General features: G+C 49.5%; 1 protein-coding gene across 2 annotated transcripts in view; it reads right to left on the bottom strand.

Moving 5' to 3' along the window:
• MTR (5-methyltetrahydrofolate-homocysteine methyltransferase) overlaps positions 1–17559 on the bottom strand; it is a 1155773-nt gene that overhangs the window by 95944 nt on the left and 1042270 nt on the right. For both annotated transcript variants that reach the window (XM_040350739.1, XM_040350741.1), the window contains one exon: positions 14669–14865. In XM_040350739.1, coding sequence (XP_040206673.1) covers positions 14669–14865 — 197 coding nt within the window. The remainder of the gene's footprint in view (positions 1–14668; positions 14866–17559) is intronic.

The following is a 17559-nucleotide window of genomic DNA, read 5'->3' as shown; positions in this document are numbered from 1 at the left end:
AACACCGCAATGTGGATGAGAAGGCCGAGGTAGGGACTTCCCCGAGGCAGAGCAACCCCCCAGAAAAAACGGGCTCGACACCCTACAGTCCTCCACTGGGACCCGGAGTCCCCCCACAGAGCAGAAGGGGAAATGTGACAGAGAGCAGGGAAAGGGAGGTTAGGAGAACCCCCTAATCCCAGCAATGCCCAGCTGTACCAGCCCGCCGAGGCAGGAGGAACTGTACTTACCCGTCCATGCGAGGACCCGCTGGTGCATTCCTGACCGGCCTACAACCGAGTTGAAGTAGCTGTCGGCCCTATCCACTGTGAGTGAGACAACAAAACAGCCCAGTCATATGTGGACCCTGGAGCAAAAAGCCCACCGGCCACCCCTGGAGCCATGGGGTATGTCGTGTCCAACCCAGCACGTAGCTAAGGTCTGCTCACGCTCAATGGCCAGACTGGGAAGACTACAAGGATCTATATATCCAGCCTGTCACCCAGCCGGCAGTTGATATTAGAATATCAAAATAAAACATTTCTTTAGGGCACTGGGCCCAAAGGGAGACACATCCTTCTCCTCTGCTAGGCAGAAAAAAACTGAGGCTGCATGCTGCAGGGCGAGGGGGGGTTTATGTCCGGAGGGACCGCCCCCTGGGCGGGGCTGTTTAACTCTGTTAAAGTAACATGTATTTAAATATCTAACATGTTCTGTCTAGTCCTCTCCTATGAACAGGAACATAACCCATATGTCAAGAATTGTGAAGGCTGTGTCCGTCCATGGACAAAAAGAGAAAAATATTTTAAGCAACAGACAACATGGATTCATGAAAGACAGAAGTTGTCAAACAAATCAGATTTCTGTGGATGTGGTATAATTGGATTTTGCAAAGCGTTTGACACAGTTCCCCCCCCCCCCCCCCACACGGCTAATGTGTAAGGTAAAGTCTACAGGCTTGGAAAAATGAGTTTGTAAATGGATACAAACAGTCTAAAAGACCATATTCAGAGAGTTGGTTAATGATACTCACTCTGAATGGTCTAAGGTGGTGTACCCCAAGGTTCAGTGTTGGGACCCTTAATTTCCAATATATTTCTAAATGATATAGGTTCTGGGCCAGGACCGTCTTTAATATTGTTTGGGCCCAGGGCAAGCATTTTCCTATCCCTCCCCCCCCGTGCCATTTTGCATTTCACCCCAACATCCCAAAAAAATGTACACACACTCTGTAACCGCCTGTCCACAACCACCTCTGTATCCCCCTGTCCACAGACACCTCTGTTATCCCCCCCTGTCCAGAGCCACCTCTGTACCCCCCTCCTGTCCGCAGCCACCTCTGTACCCCCCTCCTGTCCGCAGCCACCTCTGTACCCCCCTCCTGTCCGCAGCCACCTCTGTACCCCCCTCCTGTCCGCAGCCACCTCTGTACCCCCCTCCTGTCCGCAGCCACCTCTGTACCCCCCTCCTGTCCGCAGCCACCTCTGTACCCCCCTCCTGTCCGCAGCCACCTCTGTACCCCCCTCCTGTCCGCAGCCACCTCTGTACCCCCCTCCTGTCCGCAGCCACCTCTGTATCCCCCTCTGCCCACAGCCACCTCTGTATCCCCCTCTGCCCACAGCCACCTCTGTATCCCCCTCTGCCCACAGCCACCTCTGTATCCCCCTCTGCCCACAGCCACCTCTGTATCCCCCTCTGCCCACAGCCACCTCTGTATCCCCCTCTGCCCACAGCCACCTCTGTATCCCCCTCTGCCCACAGCCACCTCTGTATCCCCCTCTGTCCACAGCCACCTCTGTATCCCCCTCTGTCCACAGCCACCTCTGTATCCCCCTCTGTCCACAGCCACCTCTGTATCCCCCTCTGTCCACAGCCACCTCTGTATCCCTCTCTGTCCACAGCCACCTCTGAATCCCCCTCTGTCCACAGCCACCTCTGTATCCCCCTCTGTCCACAGCCACCTCTGTATCCCCCTCTGTCCACAGTCACCTCTGTATCCCCCTCTGTCCACAGCCACCTCTGTATCCCCCTCTGTCCACAGCCACCTCTGTATCCCCCCTCTGTCCACAGCCACCTCTGTATCCCCCCTCTGTCCACAGCCACCTCTGTATCCCCCCTCTGTCCACAGCCACCTCTGTATCCCCCCGCTGTCCACAGCCACCTCTGTATCCCCCACTGTCCACAGCCACCTCTGTACCCCCTCTGTCCACAGCCACCTCTGTATACCCCCCTTCCACAGCCACCTGTATACCCCCCCTTCCACAGCAACCTCTGTATCCTCCATATACAGCCACCTCACCTCTGTAAACCCCCCCGCCCCCTCCATAGCCACCTCTGTAAACCCCCCTCCACAACCCCCTCTGTATCCCCCCACCCCACGTCCATCCACAGCCACCATTGTAAGCCTCCCTTTAAAAAGTTCTCACCTCTTTTCACAAATTCCTCCTCCCCCTTCTCACAGTTCTCATCCTCACTGCGACGCTGCACCTTCTGTTATGTGTGTGCCTTCTTTTTCCAACACATAGTGCAGTCTCAGATCTGTAGCAAACAGCCATAAAACTTCGCTCTTTTCTGTGCTATAGAGGTCTGAGAGGGGGGTGACGGGACGGGGGAGCACGGACGACCGCTCTGCCTCACTCTCTGTCACAGCCACGATCCTACAGCTCCTGACAGAGGGAAAAGCAGGACAAGTCGGCTCTTACACACAAAGCCCACAGCTGCTCTCCTCCCCTGTCAGTGTGGCCGCTTGTGTTAACTCAGCCGGCCGGAAGAGCAAACAGGGAGGACAGCACAGCTGTGTTTGTGACCGCTAAACCGGGGAAACTATTCTAAGGCAGCACAGGCTTCAGGGGCAGCTGCTTTGGGCCCCCAACAATGACAGGGCCCTGGGCATGTGGCAGGCACTGAAATGCAGCAATAAATGACACAGGGAAATGCTATGCTGCAGAGACCATCTTGGTACACCCTGTACTCGGCATCAGTAAGTATCAGCAGACATCTTGTTACACCCAGCCCTCACTACATGGGCTGGGTGTAACAAGATGTCAGCTGTTGGCTTACTGTGGCCAAGTGCAGGGTGTGCCAAGATGACGGCGACCGCTCCGCCCACTGAAGCCAGACCCGCCCACTGAATCCGTTCGCTCACTCCACCCACTGAGGCGGCCCGATCCACCTACTGACGCCACCTACCCTCTCCGCCCAGAGTCCGCTCATGCTGACCAAGTATCGGGTCAGGCATCGGGAGCATTTGTGCGAGTACAAGTACTCGCACAAATGCTAAGTATTCTGTACTTGCCAAATACGCTGCAGAAATCTCCCTCCACTGAGTCTGGCTGCAACCATCTTAACTGTGGGCAGCAAAAGATGCTGCCTGTTCACTTCCTGGATTTACATAGACACACCTCCAGCAGCCCTGCAGCTCTCATTGGCCCTCTTATGACTCATCCCCTCTCCCTTCCTGGCAAACTTTCATGAAAGTGAGAGTGTGCTGTGCATGATGTCATAAGCCTAGGCTTTTTACCAGACAAGAAACAAAGTGGGCTATACAAGGTATTACTATCCAAAGTTTTAACAACAAGGGCAAAAGATAAAAAAAAAAAAAATACTTAAGTTATGCTTTAAAGTATGGAGGAAGAGAATACGAAGAGAAGGGTCACATTGAAGAGACAGATTTCTTAATTGAAATGTTTTTTTTTTTTACACACCAGAGGATACATTCATTCATGGGGATTTCTGGTATTATTTCTGATTACTAACATTTTACAAAGTAACCACAGGACTTGTTTTTTTTTTACTTCTACACAATTATGTCTATTCGGTTTCAATGTTTATTTATAAGAACCAACTATTTGCTTGTATTACAATGGCGTGTTTGCAATTTGAAAGGAGTAATCATCTGCACAATAGCATGTCATTTATTTGCAAGGGATAATTATCTGCACAATAGCTTGTGCACTTTATTTTGATTTAAGATATGCAACCCAGAGACAGTACTTTGACGGCATTTTAGGCAACTGATTCCATTAATACAGTTTTTTGTAAACAGAACTCTTTGCATAGGATAAAAGTGATCTTTAGTGATGGGCTTTCACGCAGCTAGTTGATGTGAAAGCATTGCTACAGTAGGTGAACTCGATATTGTGTCAATCTCGCTCCCTTTCTCGGCGAGATTGAGCACCTACGAGCCCCATCGCGGGAGCCAGGGCCGAGCTGGCTTGCCGCGATGGAGACAGAGCCGTCATAGAAGCGACGGGAGATCCGACTTGGATTCCCGCCAATTCTACACGTGTGCGGCGTTTGTTATGAATCCTGAGGGGGAAGTCCCCGCCGGATTTTAACTAAAAATCCGGCATGGGTTCCCCCCTCAGGAGCATACCGGGCCCTTAGGTCTGTTATGGGTTGTAAGGAGAGCCCCCCCACGCCGAAAAAAACGGCGTAGGGGGTCCCCCTACAATCCATACCAGACCCGTATCCAAAGCACGCTACCCGGCCGGTCAGGAAGGGAGTGGGGACGAGCGAGCGCCCCCCCCTCCTGAGCCGTACCAGGCTGCATGCCCTCAACATTGGGGGGTTGGGTGCTCTGGGGCAGGGGGGCGCACTGCCGCCCCCCCCCACCTCAGAGCACCCTGTCCCCATGTTGATGAGGACAGGGCCCCTTCCCGACAACCCTGGCCGTTGGTTGTCGGGGTATGCGGGCGGGAGGCTTATCGGAATCTGGGAGCCCCCTTTAATAAGTGGGCCCCCAGATACCGGCCCCCCACCCTAAGTGAATGGATATGGGGTACATCGTACCCCTAACCATTCACCTGGAGGAAAAATGTCAAAGTTATTAAACACACAACACAAGGGTTTTTAAAATAATTTATTTTTCTGCTCCGGAGGCCCCCCTGTCTTCTTTATTAGCTCTAATACCAGGGGGGGCTTCTTCTTTGACGTCTTCGGGTGGGTGGGGGCCGCCGTCTGGTTCTCTTCCACCGCCGGGGGGGGTCGCTTTTAAAAAAGCCCCCACCCCCCGGCGGGTTTCCTCCGGCGTCTTCGGCGGGGGGCTTCTTCTTCCGCTATACCGACGGGTCTTCTCCGCTATCCGGGGGGTCTTCTCAGCTCTCCGGGGGTCTCCTATCTTCGCCGCTCTCCGCTGTTGACTCGGCGCACCCCGGTTCTTCTCCAGGTGTCCGGTGCCTTCTTCCGTGCTGTACGTCTTCTTCTCCTTCCGTGCTGTGATGAGTTCTTCCGTGCTGTGACGTCATGTTCTTCACTTCTCTCCTTCTCCCGATGTTGACACGTCGCCCACGTGGGTAGGTATCACATGGGTAGGTACAGAGCATGATGGGACTGTGAGGCCTATATAGGTCCGATGCACCCGCGCACCCGTCATTGCAGAGAGGAGCCGGCGACGTGTCAACATCGGGAGGAGAGAAGTGAAGAACATGGCGTCACAGCACGGAAGAAGAACTCATCACAGCACGGAAGGAGAAGAAGACGTACAGCACGGAAGAAGGCACCGGACACCTGGAGAAGAACCGGGGTGCGCCGAGTCAACAGCGGAGAGCGGCGAAGATAGAAGGAGACCCCCGGAGAGCTGAGAAGACCCCCCGGATAGCGGAGAAGACCCGTCGGGATAGCAGAAGAAGAAGCCCCCCCGCCGAAGACGCCGGAGGAAACCCGCCGGGGGGTGGGGGCTTTTTTAAAAGCGACCCCCCCCGGCGGTGGAAGAGAACCAGACGGCGGCCCCCACCCACCCGAAGACGTCAAAGAAGAAGCCCCCCCTGGTATTAGAGCTAATAAAGAAGACAGGGGGGGCCTCCGAAGCAGAAAAATAAATTATTTTAAAAACCCTTGTGTTGTGTGTTTAATAACTTTGACATTTTTCCTCCAGGTGAATGGTTAGGGGTACGATGTACCCCATATCCATTCACTTAGGGTGGGGGGCCGGTATCTGGGGGCCCCCTTATTAAAGGGGGCTCCCAGATTCCGATAAGCCTCCCGCCCGCATACCCCGACAACCAACGGCCAGGGTTGTCGGGAAGGGGCCCTGTCCTCATCAACATGGGGACAGGGTGCTCTGAGGTGGGGGGGCCGCAGTGCGCCCCCCTGCCCCAGAGCACCCAACCCCCCCATGTTGAGGGCATGCAGCCTGGTACGGCTCAGGAGGGGGGGGGCGCTCGCTCGTCCCCACTCCCTTCCTGGCCAGCCGGGTAGTGTGCCTTGGATACGGGTCTGGTATGGATTGTAGGGGGACCCCCTTTTTTCGGCGTAGGGGGGCTCTCCTTACAACCCATAACAGACCTAAGGGCCCGGTATGCTCCTGAGGGGGGAACCCATGCCAGATTTTTAGTTAAAATCCGGCGGGGACTTCCCCCTCAGGATTCATAACACGCTGCACACGTGTAGAATTGGCGGGAATCCAAGTCGGATCTCCCGTCGCTTCTATGACGCGCTTGCTGGGATGTGCTGTCACTATTCCAGTGAGTGCGAGATCTCGGCACCACGTCGCCGAGAATCAGCGCGATGCTGTCGTGCTAAAAACACAATATCACAAACACCTACTGTAGCTTGTACATACATAATGCTTACTATGCATTTGTGCATTATAGATGTATGATTTTCCATGTATTTCTTGTAGTCGTCAACAAAATGCAATGAAAACCCAGAAAAGCTCTAAACTCTGATTTAGAAAAAAAATATATACAGTAACTACGTATAAGACTTTGCAGTGACTCTGGGAAAGGTGATACTGACTGTATTATAGAAACCTGTATTATTAGTGCTTCTGCTAGTATTTATTTTTAAACATTTTAACGGAGTTGAAAGTAAAGATGTAAGTTTTTATTTTCCATGTATCACAACTTGGGTCAAGTAACCTTCCCAGATATCAAACTTCATGCACTATTTGCTTTTCTTTTGGTGATGCGCTGCATTAAAAAAAAAAAGGTGAAATCTCCATTATATGGACACAGAAAAAAACCATGACAGAAGCGCTAAGCAAGAAGTTCTCAAAAATCCTAACAAAGAGCCAGTTCACTGTCAGGCTAAAGGTGGTCCAGAATTTGGCCAGTGGGCGTAATCAAGCAACAGACTTTGGTGGTCAGTGGCAGTAAAAAAATATATATATATATATCTTCGTGCCTGTGGTTAGTGGGAGGTTCCTCCTCCAATTTTGTTGTTAGTGGGATGAATTGTGCCCCATCATTGTGTCAGTTGGAGGAATAGTTTCCATCATTGGTGTCAGTCGGAAGAAAAGTGCCCCATCAATGGTGTCACCGAGGGGAATATTTTCACATTGTTTCTGTCAGTTGATGGAATTTTGCACCATCATTTCAGTCACTGGAAGGAATTGTGCACCATTGTTGGTGTCATTGGAAGTATTTGTGCCTCGCCACTGATGCCAATGGAAAGAATACGATCTCCTGTCAGTGTGAGGAATAGGTCCCCACCATTCGTGTCAGTGGAATTGTGCACCATTAATGGTTCTGGGATCAAAAGTAACATTTCTGTCTTTGTAGGTTACACTAAGCTATGCAGTGAAATAACGTCCTTACAAGATGTCTCCAATTTACAAGTCGACCTCAATGCTGTCTAATTGGGCAACTATGTGGCAGATGAGGTTTAATGTAGATAAATGTAAAGTTATGCACTTGGGGGCTAAGAATATGCATGCATCATACATGCTAGGGGGAGTACAACTGGGGGGATCCATAGTGGAGAAGGATCTGGGGGTTTTGGTAGATCATAAGCTCAATAATAACATGCAATGCCAAGCTGCGAGTTCCAAAGCTAGAAAAATTCTTTCTTGTATTAGGAGAGGTATGGACTCCAGAGAGAGAGATATAATTTTGCCCCTGTTCAAATCATTATTAAGACCTCATCTGGAATATGCAGTTCAGTTTTGGGCACCGGTTCTCAAAAAGGATATTGGGGAACTGGAGAAAGTGCAGAGAAGGGCAACAAAACTGATAAGCGGCATGGAGTAGCTCAGCTATGAGAAAAGATTAGAGGAACTGAATTTATTCACTCTTGAGAAGAGGAGATTAAAGCGGTTGTATACCCGCAACAAGATTTATTTATTTTTTACACCTGAAAGGCAAAAGGCATAATGAGCTAGTATGCACCGCATACTAGCTCATTATGAAATACTTACCTTGGAACGAGGTGTGGAGAACTTACCTGGTCCACGACGAGCGAGAGGTCATCTTGCCTCGGCGTGTCTTCCGGGTATCGCCGCTCCAGCGCTGTGATTGGCTGGAGCGGCATGCGCACAGGAGACTTCCTTCCAGCAAGGTCCGGCGGCTGCTGGGCCTTTAGCCGAGGATCCCCGCTGCGCATGCGCCGCTGCCATCAGCGGCGCATTGTGAGGGGAATATCTCCTAAACCGTACAGGTTTAGGAGATATTCTTTATACCTACAGGTAAGCCTTATTATAAGCTTACCTGTAGGTAAAAGTGGTAGTAAAGAGTTTACTACCACTTTAAGGGGGGATATGATCAACATGTACAAATATATAAGGGGTCCATATAGTGAACTTGGTGTTTGGGGATCACCACTTTCCCAGCTCTATGGCAGAAGAAAAAAGGGATTTTTAATACAGCTTACCTGTAAAATCCTTTTCTTGGAGTACATCACGGGACACAGAGCGGCATATTCATTACTATGTGGGTTATATGGAGTACCTTCAGGTGATGGACACTGGCAATCTCAAACAGGAAGTGCCCCTCCCTATATAACCCCCTCCCATAGGAGGAGTACCTCAGTTTTGTAGCAAGCAGTATGCCTCCCAAAATGGTCCCCATAAGAGGGGTGGGAGCTCTGTGTCCCGTGATGTACTCCAAGAAAAGGATTTTACAGGTAAGCTGTATTAAAAATCCCTTTTTCTTTCTCGTACATCACGGGACACAGAGCGGCATATTCATTACTATGTGGGATGTCCCAAAGCAATGCTTACAATGAGGGGAGGGAGAACATCTTCCCAAGACAAAAGGATTTAATTTAGAGATATACTCAAATCATAATAAATCCAACTTAGTTGAGAAAAAATAATTTTAAATATAAAATTTTACTCAAAAGGGAGCCCCCGGAATCCGAGGGTCTCAAACTGCAGCCTGCAGCACTGCCTGCCCAAAGGCTGTATCAGTATTCCTTCTTACGTCCAACTGGTAGAATTTTGTAAACGTGTGGACAGAAGACCAGGTTGCCGCCTTGCAAACTTGAGCCATAGAGATCTGGTGGTGTGCTGCCCAGGAGGCGCCCATGGCCCTAGTAGAATGAGCCTTTAATGATAACGGAGGAGGCAACCCCTTCAAGCCGTAGGCCTGAGTGATTAACTGCTTAATCCACCTCGAGATGGTGGATTTTGCAGCTGCCTGCCCCTTTTTGGGCCCATCCGGTAAAATGAACAACACATCTGTTTTCCGGATCTTCTCTGTAGCTTTAAGATAGGCCTTCATGGCCCTGACAATATCCAAGGTATGCAGCAACCCTTCCTTTCTGGAAGTAGGCTTCGGAAAGAAGGATGGTAATACCAAATCCTGGTTTAGATGAAAACTGGATATAACCTTTGGTAGGAAGGAAGGATGAGGGCGGAGAACGACCTTGTCCTTATGTAAAATAAGATATGGTTCCTTACAGGATAAGGCTGCCAGTTCCGATACTCTTCTAGCGGAAACCATGGCGACCAAAATACTAACTTCCTTGTCAGTAAAACCAAAGGAATTTCAGCCAACGGCTCAAAAGGTTGTTTCTGTAAACTTGACAGAACAAGGTTTAAATCCCACGGACAAAGCGGGGGTTTAACTGGAGGATTAATACGCAAGACCCCTTGCATGAAGGTCTTAACCAGCGAGTGGGTGGCCCGCGGCCGCTGAAACCATACTGACAAAGCTGAAATCTGTCCTTTGATTGTGCTTAATGCCAGTCCTCTATCCACTCCTAGCTGGAGAAAACGTAATACTCTATCGATGGTAAACTTACGAGAAAGCCATAGCTTGGACTCACACCAGCCTACATAGGCCTTCCAGACCCTGTAATAAATCACCCTAGAGACCGGTTTCCTGGCTCTGATTAGGGTAGAGATTACTTTCTGAGACAGACCTCTACCCCTGAGAATCAGGGATTCAGCTTCCAGGCCGTCAAATTTAGATGCCGTAAGGCAGGGTGGAGGATCGGGCCTTGCGATAGCATGTCTGGCCGTAGAGGAAGAGTCCAAGGGTCTCCCACTACCATCTTTAGGATTAGTGAATACCATGCCCTTCTGGGCCATGCTGGAGCTACCAGGATGACTGGTATGTGCTCCACCCTGATCCTGCGCAGCAGGCGGGGTAGTAACTGGAGCGGGGAAATGCATAAAGAAGTTTGAACTGATGCCAAGGGCAAACTAACGCATCGGTTCCGCAGGCCCTGGGATCCCTTGTGCGGGACATGAACCTGTCTAGCTTCTTGTTCAGTCTCGATGCCATGATATCCACGTCCGGCACTCCCCATTTCTGGCAGAGTGTCTGAAAGACCTGTGGATGCAGAGACCACTCCCCCGGCAACAGAGTCTGGCGACTTAAGAAGTCCGCCTGTAGGTTGTCCACTCCGGGAATGAATATAGCCGATATGCAGGGCACATGGGCTTCTGCCCACAAGAAAATCAAGCTCACTTCTTTCTGAGCGGCTTGACTCTTGGTTCCCCCTTGGTGATTTATGTATGCCACCGCCGTGGCATTGTCCGATTGTATTCTCACCGGGAACCCCTGCAGTTTGGACGTCCAAGCCCTGAGGGCTAGTCGAGCAGCTCTGAGCTCCAAGATATTGATGGGAAACTGCTTCTCTGCCGCTGCCCAAGTGCCCTGGCGAGTGCAACCATCCAAAATTGCTCCCCAGCCCATCAGGCTGGCGTCTGTGGTTACTATCTTCCAGGTCACAGGACTGAAAGTCTTTCCCTTCAGGAGATTCTGAGGGTTTAACCACCAAGATAGACTTTGCCGGACTCTTGGTGAGAGTGGCAAAGGAATCTCTAAGGCCTGAGGCCTCTTGCTCCATGCTGACAGGATGGCTGCCTGCAGGATGCGAGTGTGGCTCTGAGCGTACGGTACCGCCTCAAATGTGGCCACCATCTTGCCTAGTAGCCGCATACATAGGCGAACAGTTGGCTTTCTCTTGCTCAGAACTATTTGTATTAGCTCTTTGATGGCCTTGACCTTTAATAGAGGTAGGAACACCTTCTGTTCTGTATCCAATCTCATGCCGAGATATTCCAGCTGCCTTGTGGGCAGAAATGCTGATTTGTTTTGATTTAGGACCCAGCCGAACCTCTCGAGGTACTGAACCGTGAGGGCGACTGCTCGTTCCAGGCCAGGAGACGAGTGGTCTACGACCAAGAGGTCGTCCAGGTAAGCCAGGACCGTGACCCCTTGGGTCCTTAGATTGGCTAGGATTGGGGCTAGGACCTTCATGAATACCCGGGGGGCCGTAGCCAACCCGAAGGGGAGCGCCACAAATTGGAAATGACGCTGAGCCACCGAGAAGCGTAGAAATACTTGATGTGGCTGACAAATTGGCACATGAAGGTAAGCATCCATTATGTCTATGGACGCCATGAAGTCGTCCTTCTGGAGCACGGCGACAGCTGACCGAATAGTTTCCATCCGGAATGAGCGGACCTTTAGGTACGCATTTACTCCCTTGAAGTCCAAAATTGGCCTGACATCGCCGTTGGGCTTTGGGATGATAAACAGGTTGGAGTAGAACCCCAATCCCTGTTCCTGGACTGGTACTTCTACTATCACCTTCTGGCACAGCAGATGATTCAATGCCGCCATCAACGCGGCTCCTTTCACAGGGTCGCCTGGTACTCTTGACTCCTGGTAATGAGGAGGAGGGAATTTTAAAAATTCTAGTTTGTAGCCCGTGGCCACGGAAGACCGTACCCAGCAGTCGGGAATGCTGGCCTCCCAAACTTCTGCAAAGAGACGTAGCCTTCCCCCCACCATCGTGGGTGGGGGCGCCCCTTCATAAGGCCGACTTGGGGGCTGGCTTCGCAGTCTTGCGGGACCACTGCTTCTTGCCCCCAGTGGCTTGGCCCTGTGGCTTATTGTTAAAGCCTGATCTTGCAGGAGGCCGTCGATACTGTCTGGTATTAGAGGGCCCCTGTCCCGGGGAGGGCTGGCGCTTAAACGCGGGCCCTCGGGCTTTCTTCTTGACTGGCAAGAGAGTGCTTTTGCCGCTTGATATAGTCTGAATATATCTATCCAGATCCTCTGCGAAGAGTCGTCCTCCATGGAAGGGAAACCCTACCAGGAGTTTTTTGCATGGGGGCTCAGCCTCCCAACTCTTCAACCATAAGAGCCTTCTCATATGGATTAGAAACAAGGATAAACGTGATGCCTGCTGGATGGAGTCCTTGATAGCATCCACCGTAAAGCGTATAGCCCTCGGTATATCCGAAAATTCCTCTGCCTGCTGGGCAGGGATAAGTTTAAGCATTTGCTTAGTCTTATCTGATAATGCTTGGGTAACTCCAATGGCAGCCACAGCGGGCTGAACTATCGCCCCTGCTGAAGTAAATGAGGCTTTAAGTAATGTTTCCAAGCGTTTATCAACCGGATCCTTAAACACCTGTACGTTTTCCACCGGACAAGTTAAAGATTTGTTCACACAGGAGATGGCTGCGTCCACCGCCGGGGGCGCCCACCTTTTGGAGAATTTCTCCTCCATAGGATATAAAACAGAGAATTTTTTAGGTGGTAAAAAGACTCTATCTGGCTTAATCCAATCCTGAAACATGACCTCCTCGAGTAGAGGATGGACCGGAAAAACTGCGTTGCTTTGAGGCGTTCTTAATGAGCCTAAAGCTGAAACTGCCGATACTTGAAGTTCTGGTATGGGTAACTTAAATGCCTCATGGACCATGTCCGTTAAGGCCTGAACCCACAAACTTTCCCCTTGGGAGGCTGAACCAGACTCCTCAGTATCCAGATCCTCGATCTCTGAACCACCCTGGTCCAAAGCGTCAAGTTTATCCAATTCCCCTAGGGAAATGATCTCTGTGTCTGAGGGTTCTTGCTCGGGTGACGGAGACCTAGTCCGCTTTCTACCCGATATAGCCTTAGCTATCCTTTTTGCCATTCTTTTCTCTAGTTCACCTAAAGAAACAGCAAGCACCCTCTCAGTGACAAAGCCGGGGTTGGACTGACCTGGATCAGCCCCAGATCCCCCAGGTCCCATAAAGGCGTGCCCTGATATGTCCTGTGGGGAGAGCAGCGGCATAGCCGTGTCTGAGCCCTCGGATTTTGCGGGGGAATCCCCACCCTTTGTACCCTCTGACCCAGAAGCCATGGTACAATACCGAGGTACACCTGCTATCACCCAGCCACAGACGTAGCTAAGGGGATCTGTCGGTTTGGGAGCGATAGAGACTAACGCCCAAACTGAGAAGGGAGATCAGCAGTTCTTTCCCTTCTTCTTTTTTTTTTTATATTGAAGAGGAAAAGAAACCACTCTGTCTCCCACTAGTATTGCCAATAGCCATCTGCTGAAAAAAAGGAAAAGAAAACCTATCTGTAGGTTTGTCAGTCTTTAGAAAAGACTGCAATCTTTCCTTTCGCCACCGGGTGTCCTCGGCGTGTTCCGCTCTGCGTCCTCCTCTCCTCTAGCTCAGGACGACACTGAGCTCTTGGCAGCTAATGGAAGGGCCTCCCCTTCCTTTATTTGTGATTCGCCGCCCACAGGGACGCGCCCCCACCACGGCAATGGCGCGAAAATCGTTTATATCTCGGGCACGCGCGCGCCCGTCGGCGGGGGCCATCACACATGGAGGAGGACGGAGCAGCGCAGGCACCCAGCCAGGTAAGCCCTTTAGGTCACAGACCTCCTCTTTAGCATGGGAAAAAAGGCTCCCCCCTCTCACAGAGATCCCACACCTAGCGCCAGCAGCCCAGCTAAGCAACACTTACCAGGGAGGTCACATATTACTGGGGAAAAAGATTGAATCATCCGGTCTCTGTCATAGACATAGTGATTCCTTGCCAATGCAGAGCATACCCAGGCCTGTCCCCCTGTGCACCCCCTGCAGGGAACCTGCTAAGAACCAAGTTCCGCAAGCTCCCCCAATACTTACCTGCTCCATGCCACAGGACTTTTGCACAGCAAGAGGTCCAATCTTCCCCCATCTCCGTGGGTGGCGTCTAGACCTTCAGGCCCTGGGTTCCTATGAAGGAGCCACTGTCTTGGGCCCATATAGCACCCTGGCAACAGAAACATTAGGCCCCCAAAGGTTTCTAAGTTCTGGGCCCAGGGTCCAGCTCTCTGAACAGAAAGCATTATGGGCTATACCCCAATGGTTTGGGGTCCGGTTGCTGACCACTTTAGCACTGAGGCCTTTGGACAGAACCGGTTAGCCCACCTTAATCCCAAGGATGTGGAGGTAAGCTAAACCATGACCAACACCTAAGACACTGGCGAAAAAACTGAGGTACTCCTCCTATGGGAGGGGGTTATATAGGGAGGGGCACTTCCTGTTTGAGATTGCCAGTGTCCATCACCTGAAGGTACTCCATATAACCCACATAGTAATGAATATGCCGCTCTGTGTCCCGTGATGTACGAGAAAGAAATAAAGTGTGGCGTTTTTAAATCAGATAAAATTGACCAAAAAATATATTCGTTCACTTTTAACATAGTCTTTAAAAAAATAAAAATAAATAGCTTTGGTCACCTGTTGCCTTAGTCCATGGAAAATGGCAATGGGTTCTAAAGAGCTCAGGACATCTTCTTCGGCATATAACAAAATGTCATCTTGCATACTCTGTGCTGGCCAGATGCCTACAAGACCACGGGCTTCAAATTTCTTTTGACTGATTACAAACTGTAGCAAATTTTGAGCATCATCATAGACTTTTCTTGCCTCTTCACCTAAATATAAAACAAAACAAAAAAACAAGACAGAGATAGCATAAAAATGTGCAGAAAATAAGGTTAAAGAGGAACTTTACCACGATTTGTTAATTCAGGGTTGTCCTTTGTTCACATACTCACCTGCTTAGTGAATTTCGTGTATCCCTGCTTCGATCCACAGCCAAAACGTGTGTCCTGCAGTCATCTTTCCCCCTGACTTTATGAAAAGCCCAGCTGCTTATTCCAGGTTGTTGCAGCTGTCCCCAATGGCATTCGCCAAGCCCATCCACTATGTGACCCTGCTTCTGTAACACCCTGGGATATGTGATGGAAATATCCCAAGAGGCTGCAAGAGCAGAGACGTGTCATTCTCACCTAGGTGAGAATGTTGGCAGGGCTATAGCAAAAAGTCAACAACAAATGGTTTTGAGAGAAAAGTTAAAGTAGCACACACAGGGTAATTTTGTTTACTGGGGCTTACCTGTAAGCATCAAATGGGATTAATATAGGCATGGTGTTGATGTGTTTGTAACACTGCTGCTCAGTTAGTACAGTGCCAACAATTATGCTAAAGCATTCTTTGTAAATGTCATACATGAATTAATGTGAATTAGCTTAAAGAGTGTTTAGCACTTATACATCTTTCTGTAGTTTCCACTACACTTAGTAACCAAAGTGGAACCTAAGACAAACAACATAATCAGGACCTCAAATATATGCCCCATACTGTATATAAAACCAAAAAACACACACACTAAAACAATCCTCCAGTTTTTAATCATAAACCTTCTGGTGCTCTAAACCAACTTCTCCTTTTTCTGTCAACAACCCTGATATCCACCATATAATCTGCAAAGACACTAAGCAAGTATCAACCATGAATTGTTAGGTAAACTCCCTTTATCCTGGGTGATAAGGCCACTAAGCATTCCCTTCTACCAGACAATATTGGATTTTTTAAGGAAGCTGCAGAAAAAATCAAGGGAATTGGGGCAAATCAGGTAGGATACGGTATGTTAAAATGTGAGTGTCTAAAGCCAAACAATATATATATTTTTTTAGTTTTGGATAGCACAGGGAATCATTGGAACCCCTATCATTTTGTTTTGCTGTCTATATCCTGTTGAAAGATTTCCATTTAGTTTCTGCCCCGCAGATAACAGGGAACAAAAGGAAATCACTCTTAGTTGTCACTGGCAATAATCTAATAAATACATTCAGGGAATGGTAAATGTGTCTCAAATATAACTCTGGTTCACCTCCCAACATACCAATAAAAGCACAAAAAAAATCCTAAAGTGGATCAATACTATCACCCGATAAGCATAAATATGGATTGTCCACTTCATCTCTCGTAAAAAAAAAAAAAAAAAAAAAAGTACTATATAAGCTTACAAAAATTCTATGAAAACCTCTATTAAACACACGAAAACCCTGATGTAGACCCATCTCTAATTAGTATGCTGCTCTGTTTCCCCAATCTAAGTGTGATCCTAATAACTGATCCAGTTGTGGTGAAAGAGCTACAAACCGTACAATCGCAGCTTTGGCAGACAGTGACTCGATCAAAATGACATCTTGCAGATCGTAGAAGGCTTTAATACAAAATGTGTGCAGATATTCAAAGATTAATATCAGCTAGGTAAAAAAAAAAAAATCATAGTATGTCTAGCTCCAGCAATTACATGTGCGCTTGCTATGGTAAAAATCGGGTCACTAGTGGCCCCATTCACGGCCGAGGAGCTAGCCCGGTTCCATCAGCAACATGGCGCCGACTTCATGACCATGCCTGCTGCCACGCTGCAATCGTCTCTCCTCTCTCAATGAGAATCCTCCACAGGGGTGACTCGGCTCCAATTGCCTTTTTTACACAGGCTGACCCCCCTTCACCACAGGATTACTCCTCCAGCACAGGGGCCCTCATTGTCCCTGATCAGCACCAGGCTGGACCTACACCTGTCACTAACAATGAATGCAATACAAGATTGTAAGGCCTCCCTTATTACTCACATACATATTGATTTTTCCTTATTAAATCAAGGTTTCCAAAATCTGCGTGACCGAACAGGGGCAGCTGAGGACCGGATTAGCTCCATAGAAGATGCTCTGCACCCTCTATCTGCTACTGTGCGCAGAGCCACAGATGAAATGGTGTCTCTCAAGGTCAAACTAGATGACCTGGAAAATCGCTCCTGCCAGAACAATCTCCGCTTTGTGGGCTTCCCTGAATGCTCAGAACAGTTTTCTACACACCTGGCTGCGTGAAACTTTTGGCATTGAGGCACTAAAGTCCCCCTTCGTTATTAAACAAGCACACCACACCCCTCTACGCCCCCTTCCGTCAAGGGGCCCCTCCAGGCTCCCCAATTGCACAGATCCTTAATTTTCAAGACAAAGTGACCATCCTTTGTCTAGTCAGAGAAAATGGGACACTCCCCAACTTCTCCCCTTTGAGGTCCAGTGCCAACGGACCTCCTTCATGGCTGTGATGGACCCTCTACGTACCGAGGGCTTACAATATTTTATGCTCTTCCCTGCTAGTTATCTATGATGGCAATGCTCACTTTTACACTAATCAGAAAGATGACATGGCCTGGCTAGATGACAATTTTGGACCAGCACCCAGACGCAGGCGCAACTGATGGTGAATAATTACAAATTTCCTGGTCTGCTCATGCTGTAATGGCTTCTGAACCTCCTCCCTTCTTTTGG

The sequence above is a fragment of the Rana temporaria genome, chromosome 4, assembly GCF_905171775.1.
Source record: "Rana temporaria chromosome 4, aRanTem1.1, whole genome shotgun sequence".
NCBI classification, from domain to species: domain Eukaryota; kingdom Metazoa; phylum Chordata; class Amphibia; order Anura; family Ranidae; genus Rana; species Rana temporaria.
This window is presented reverse-complemented; position numbering and strand designations above follow the sequence as displayed.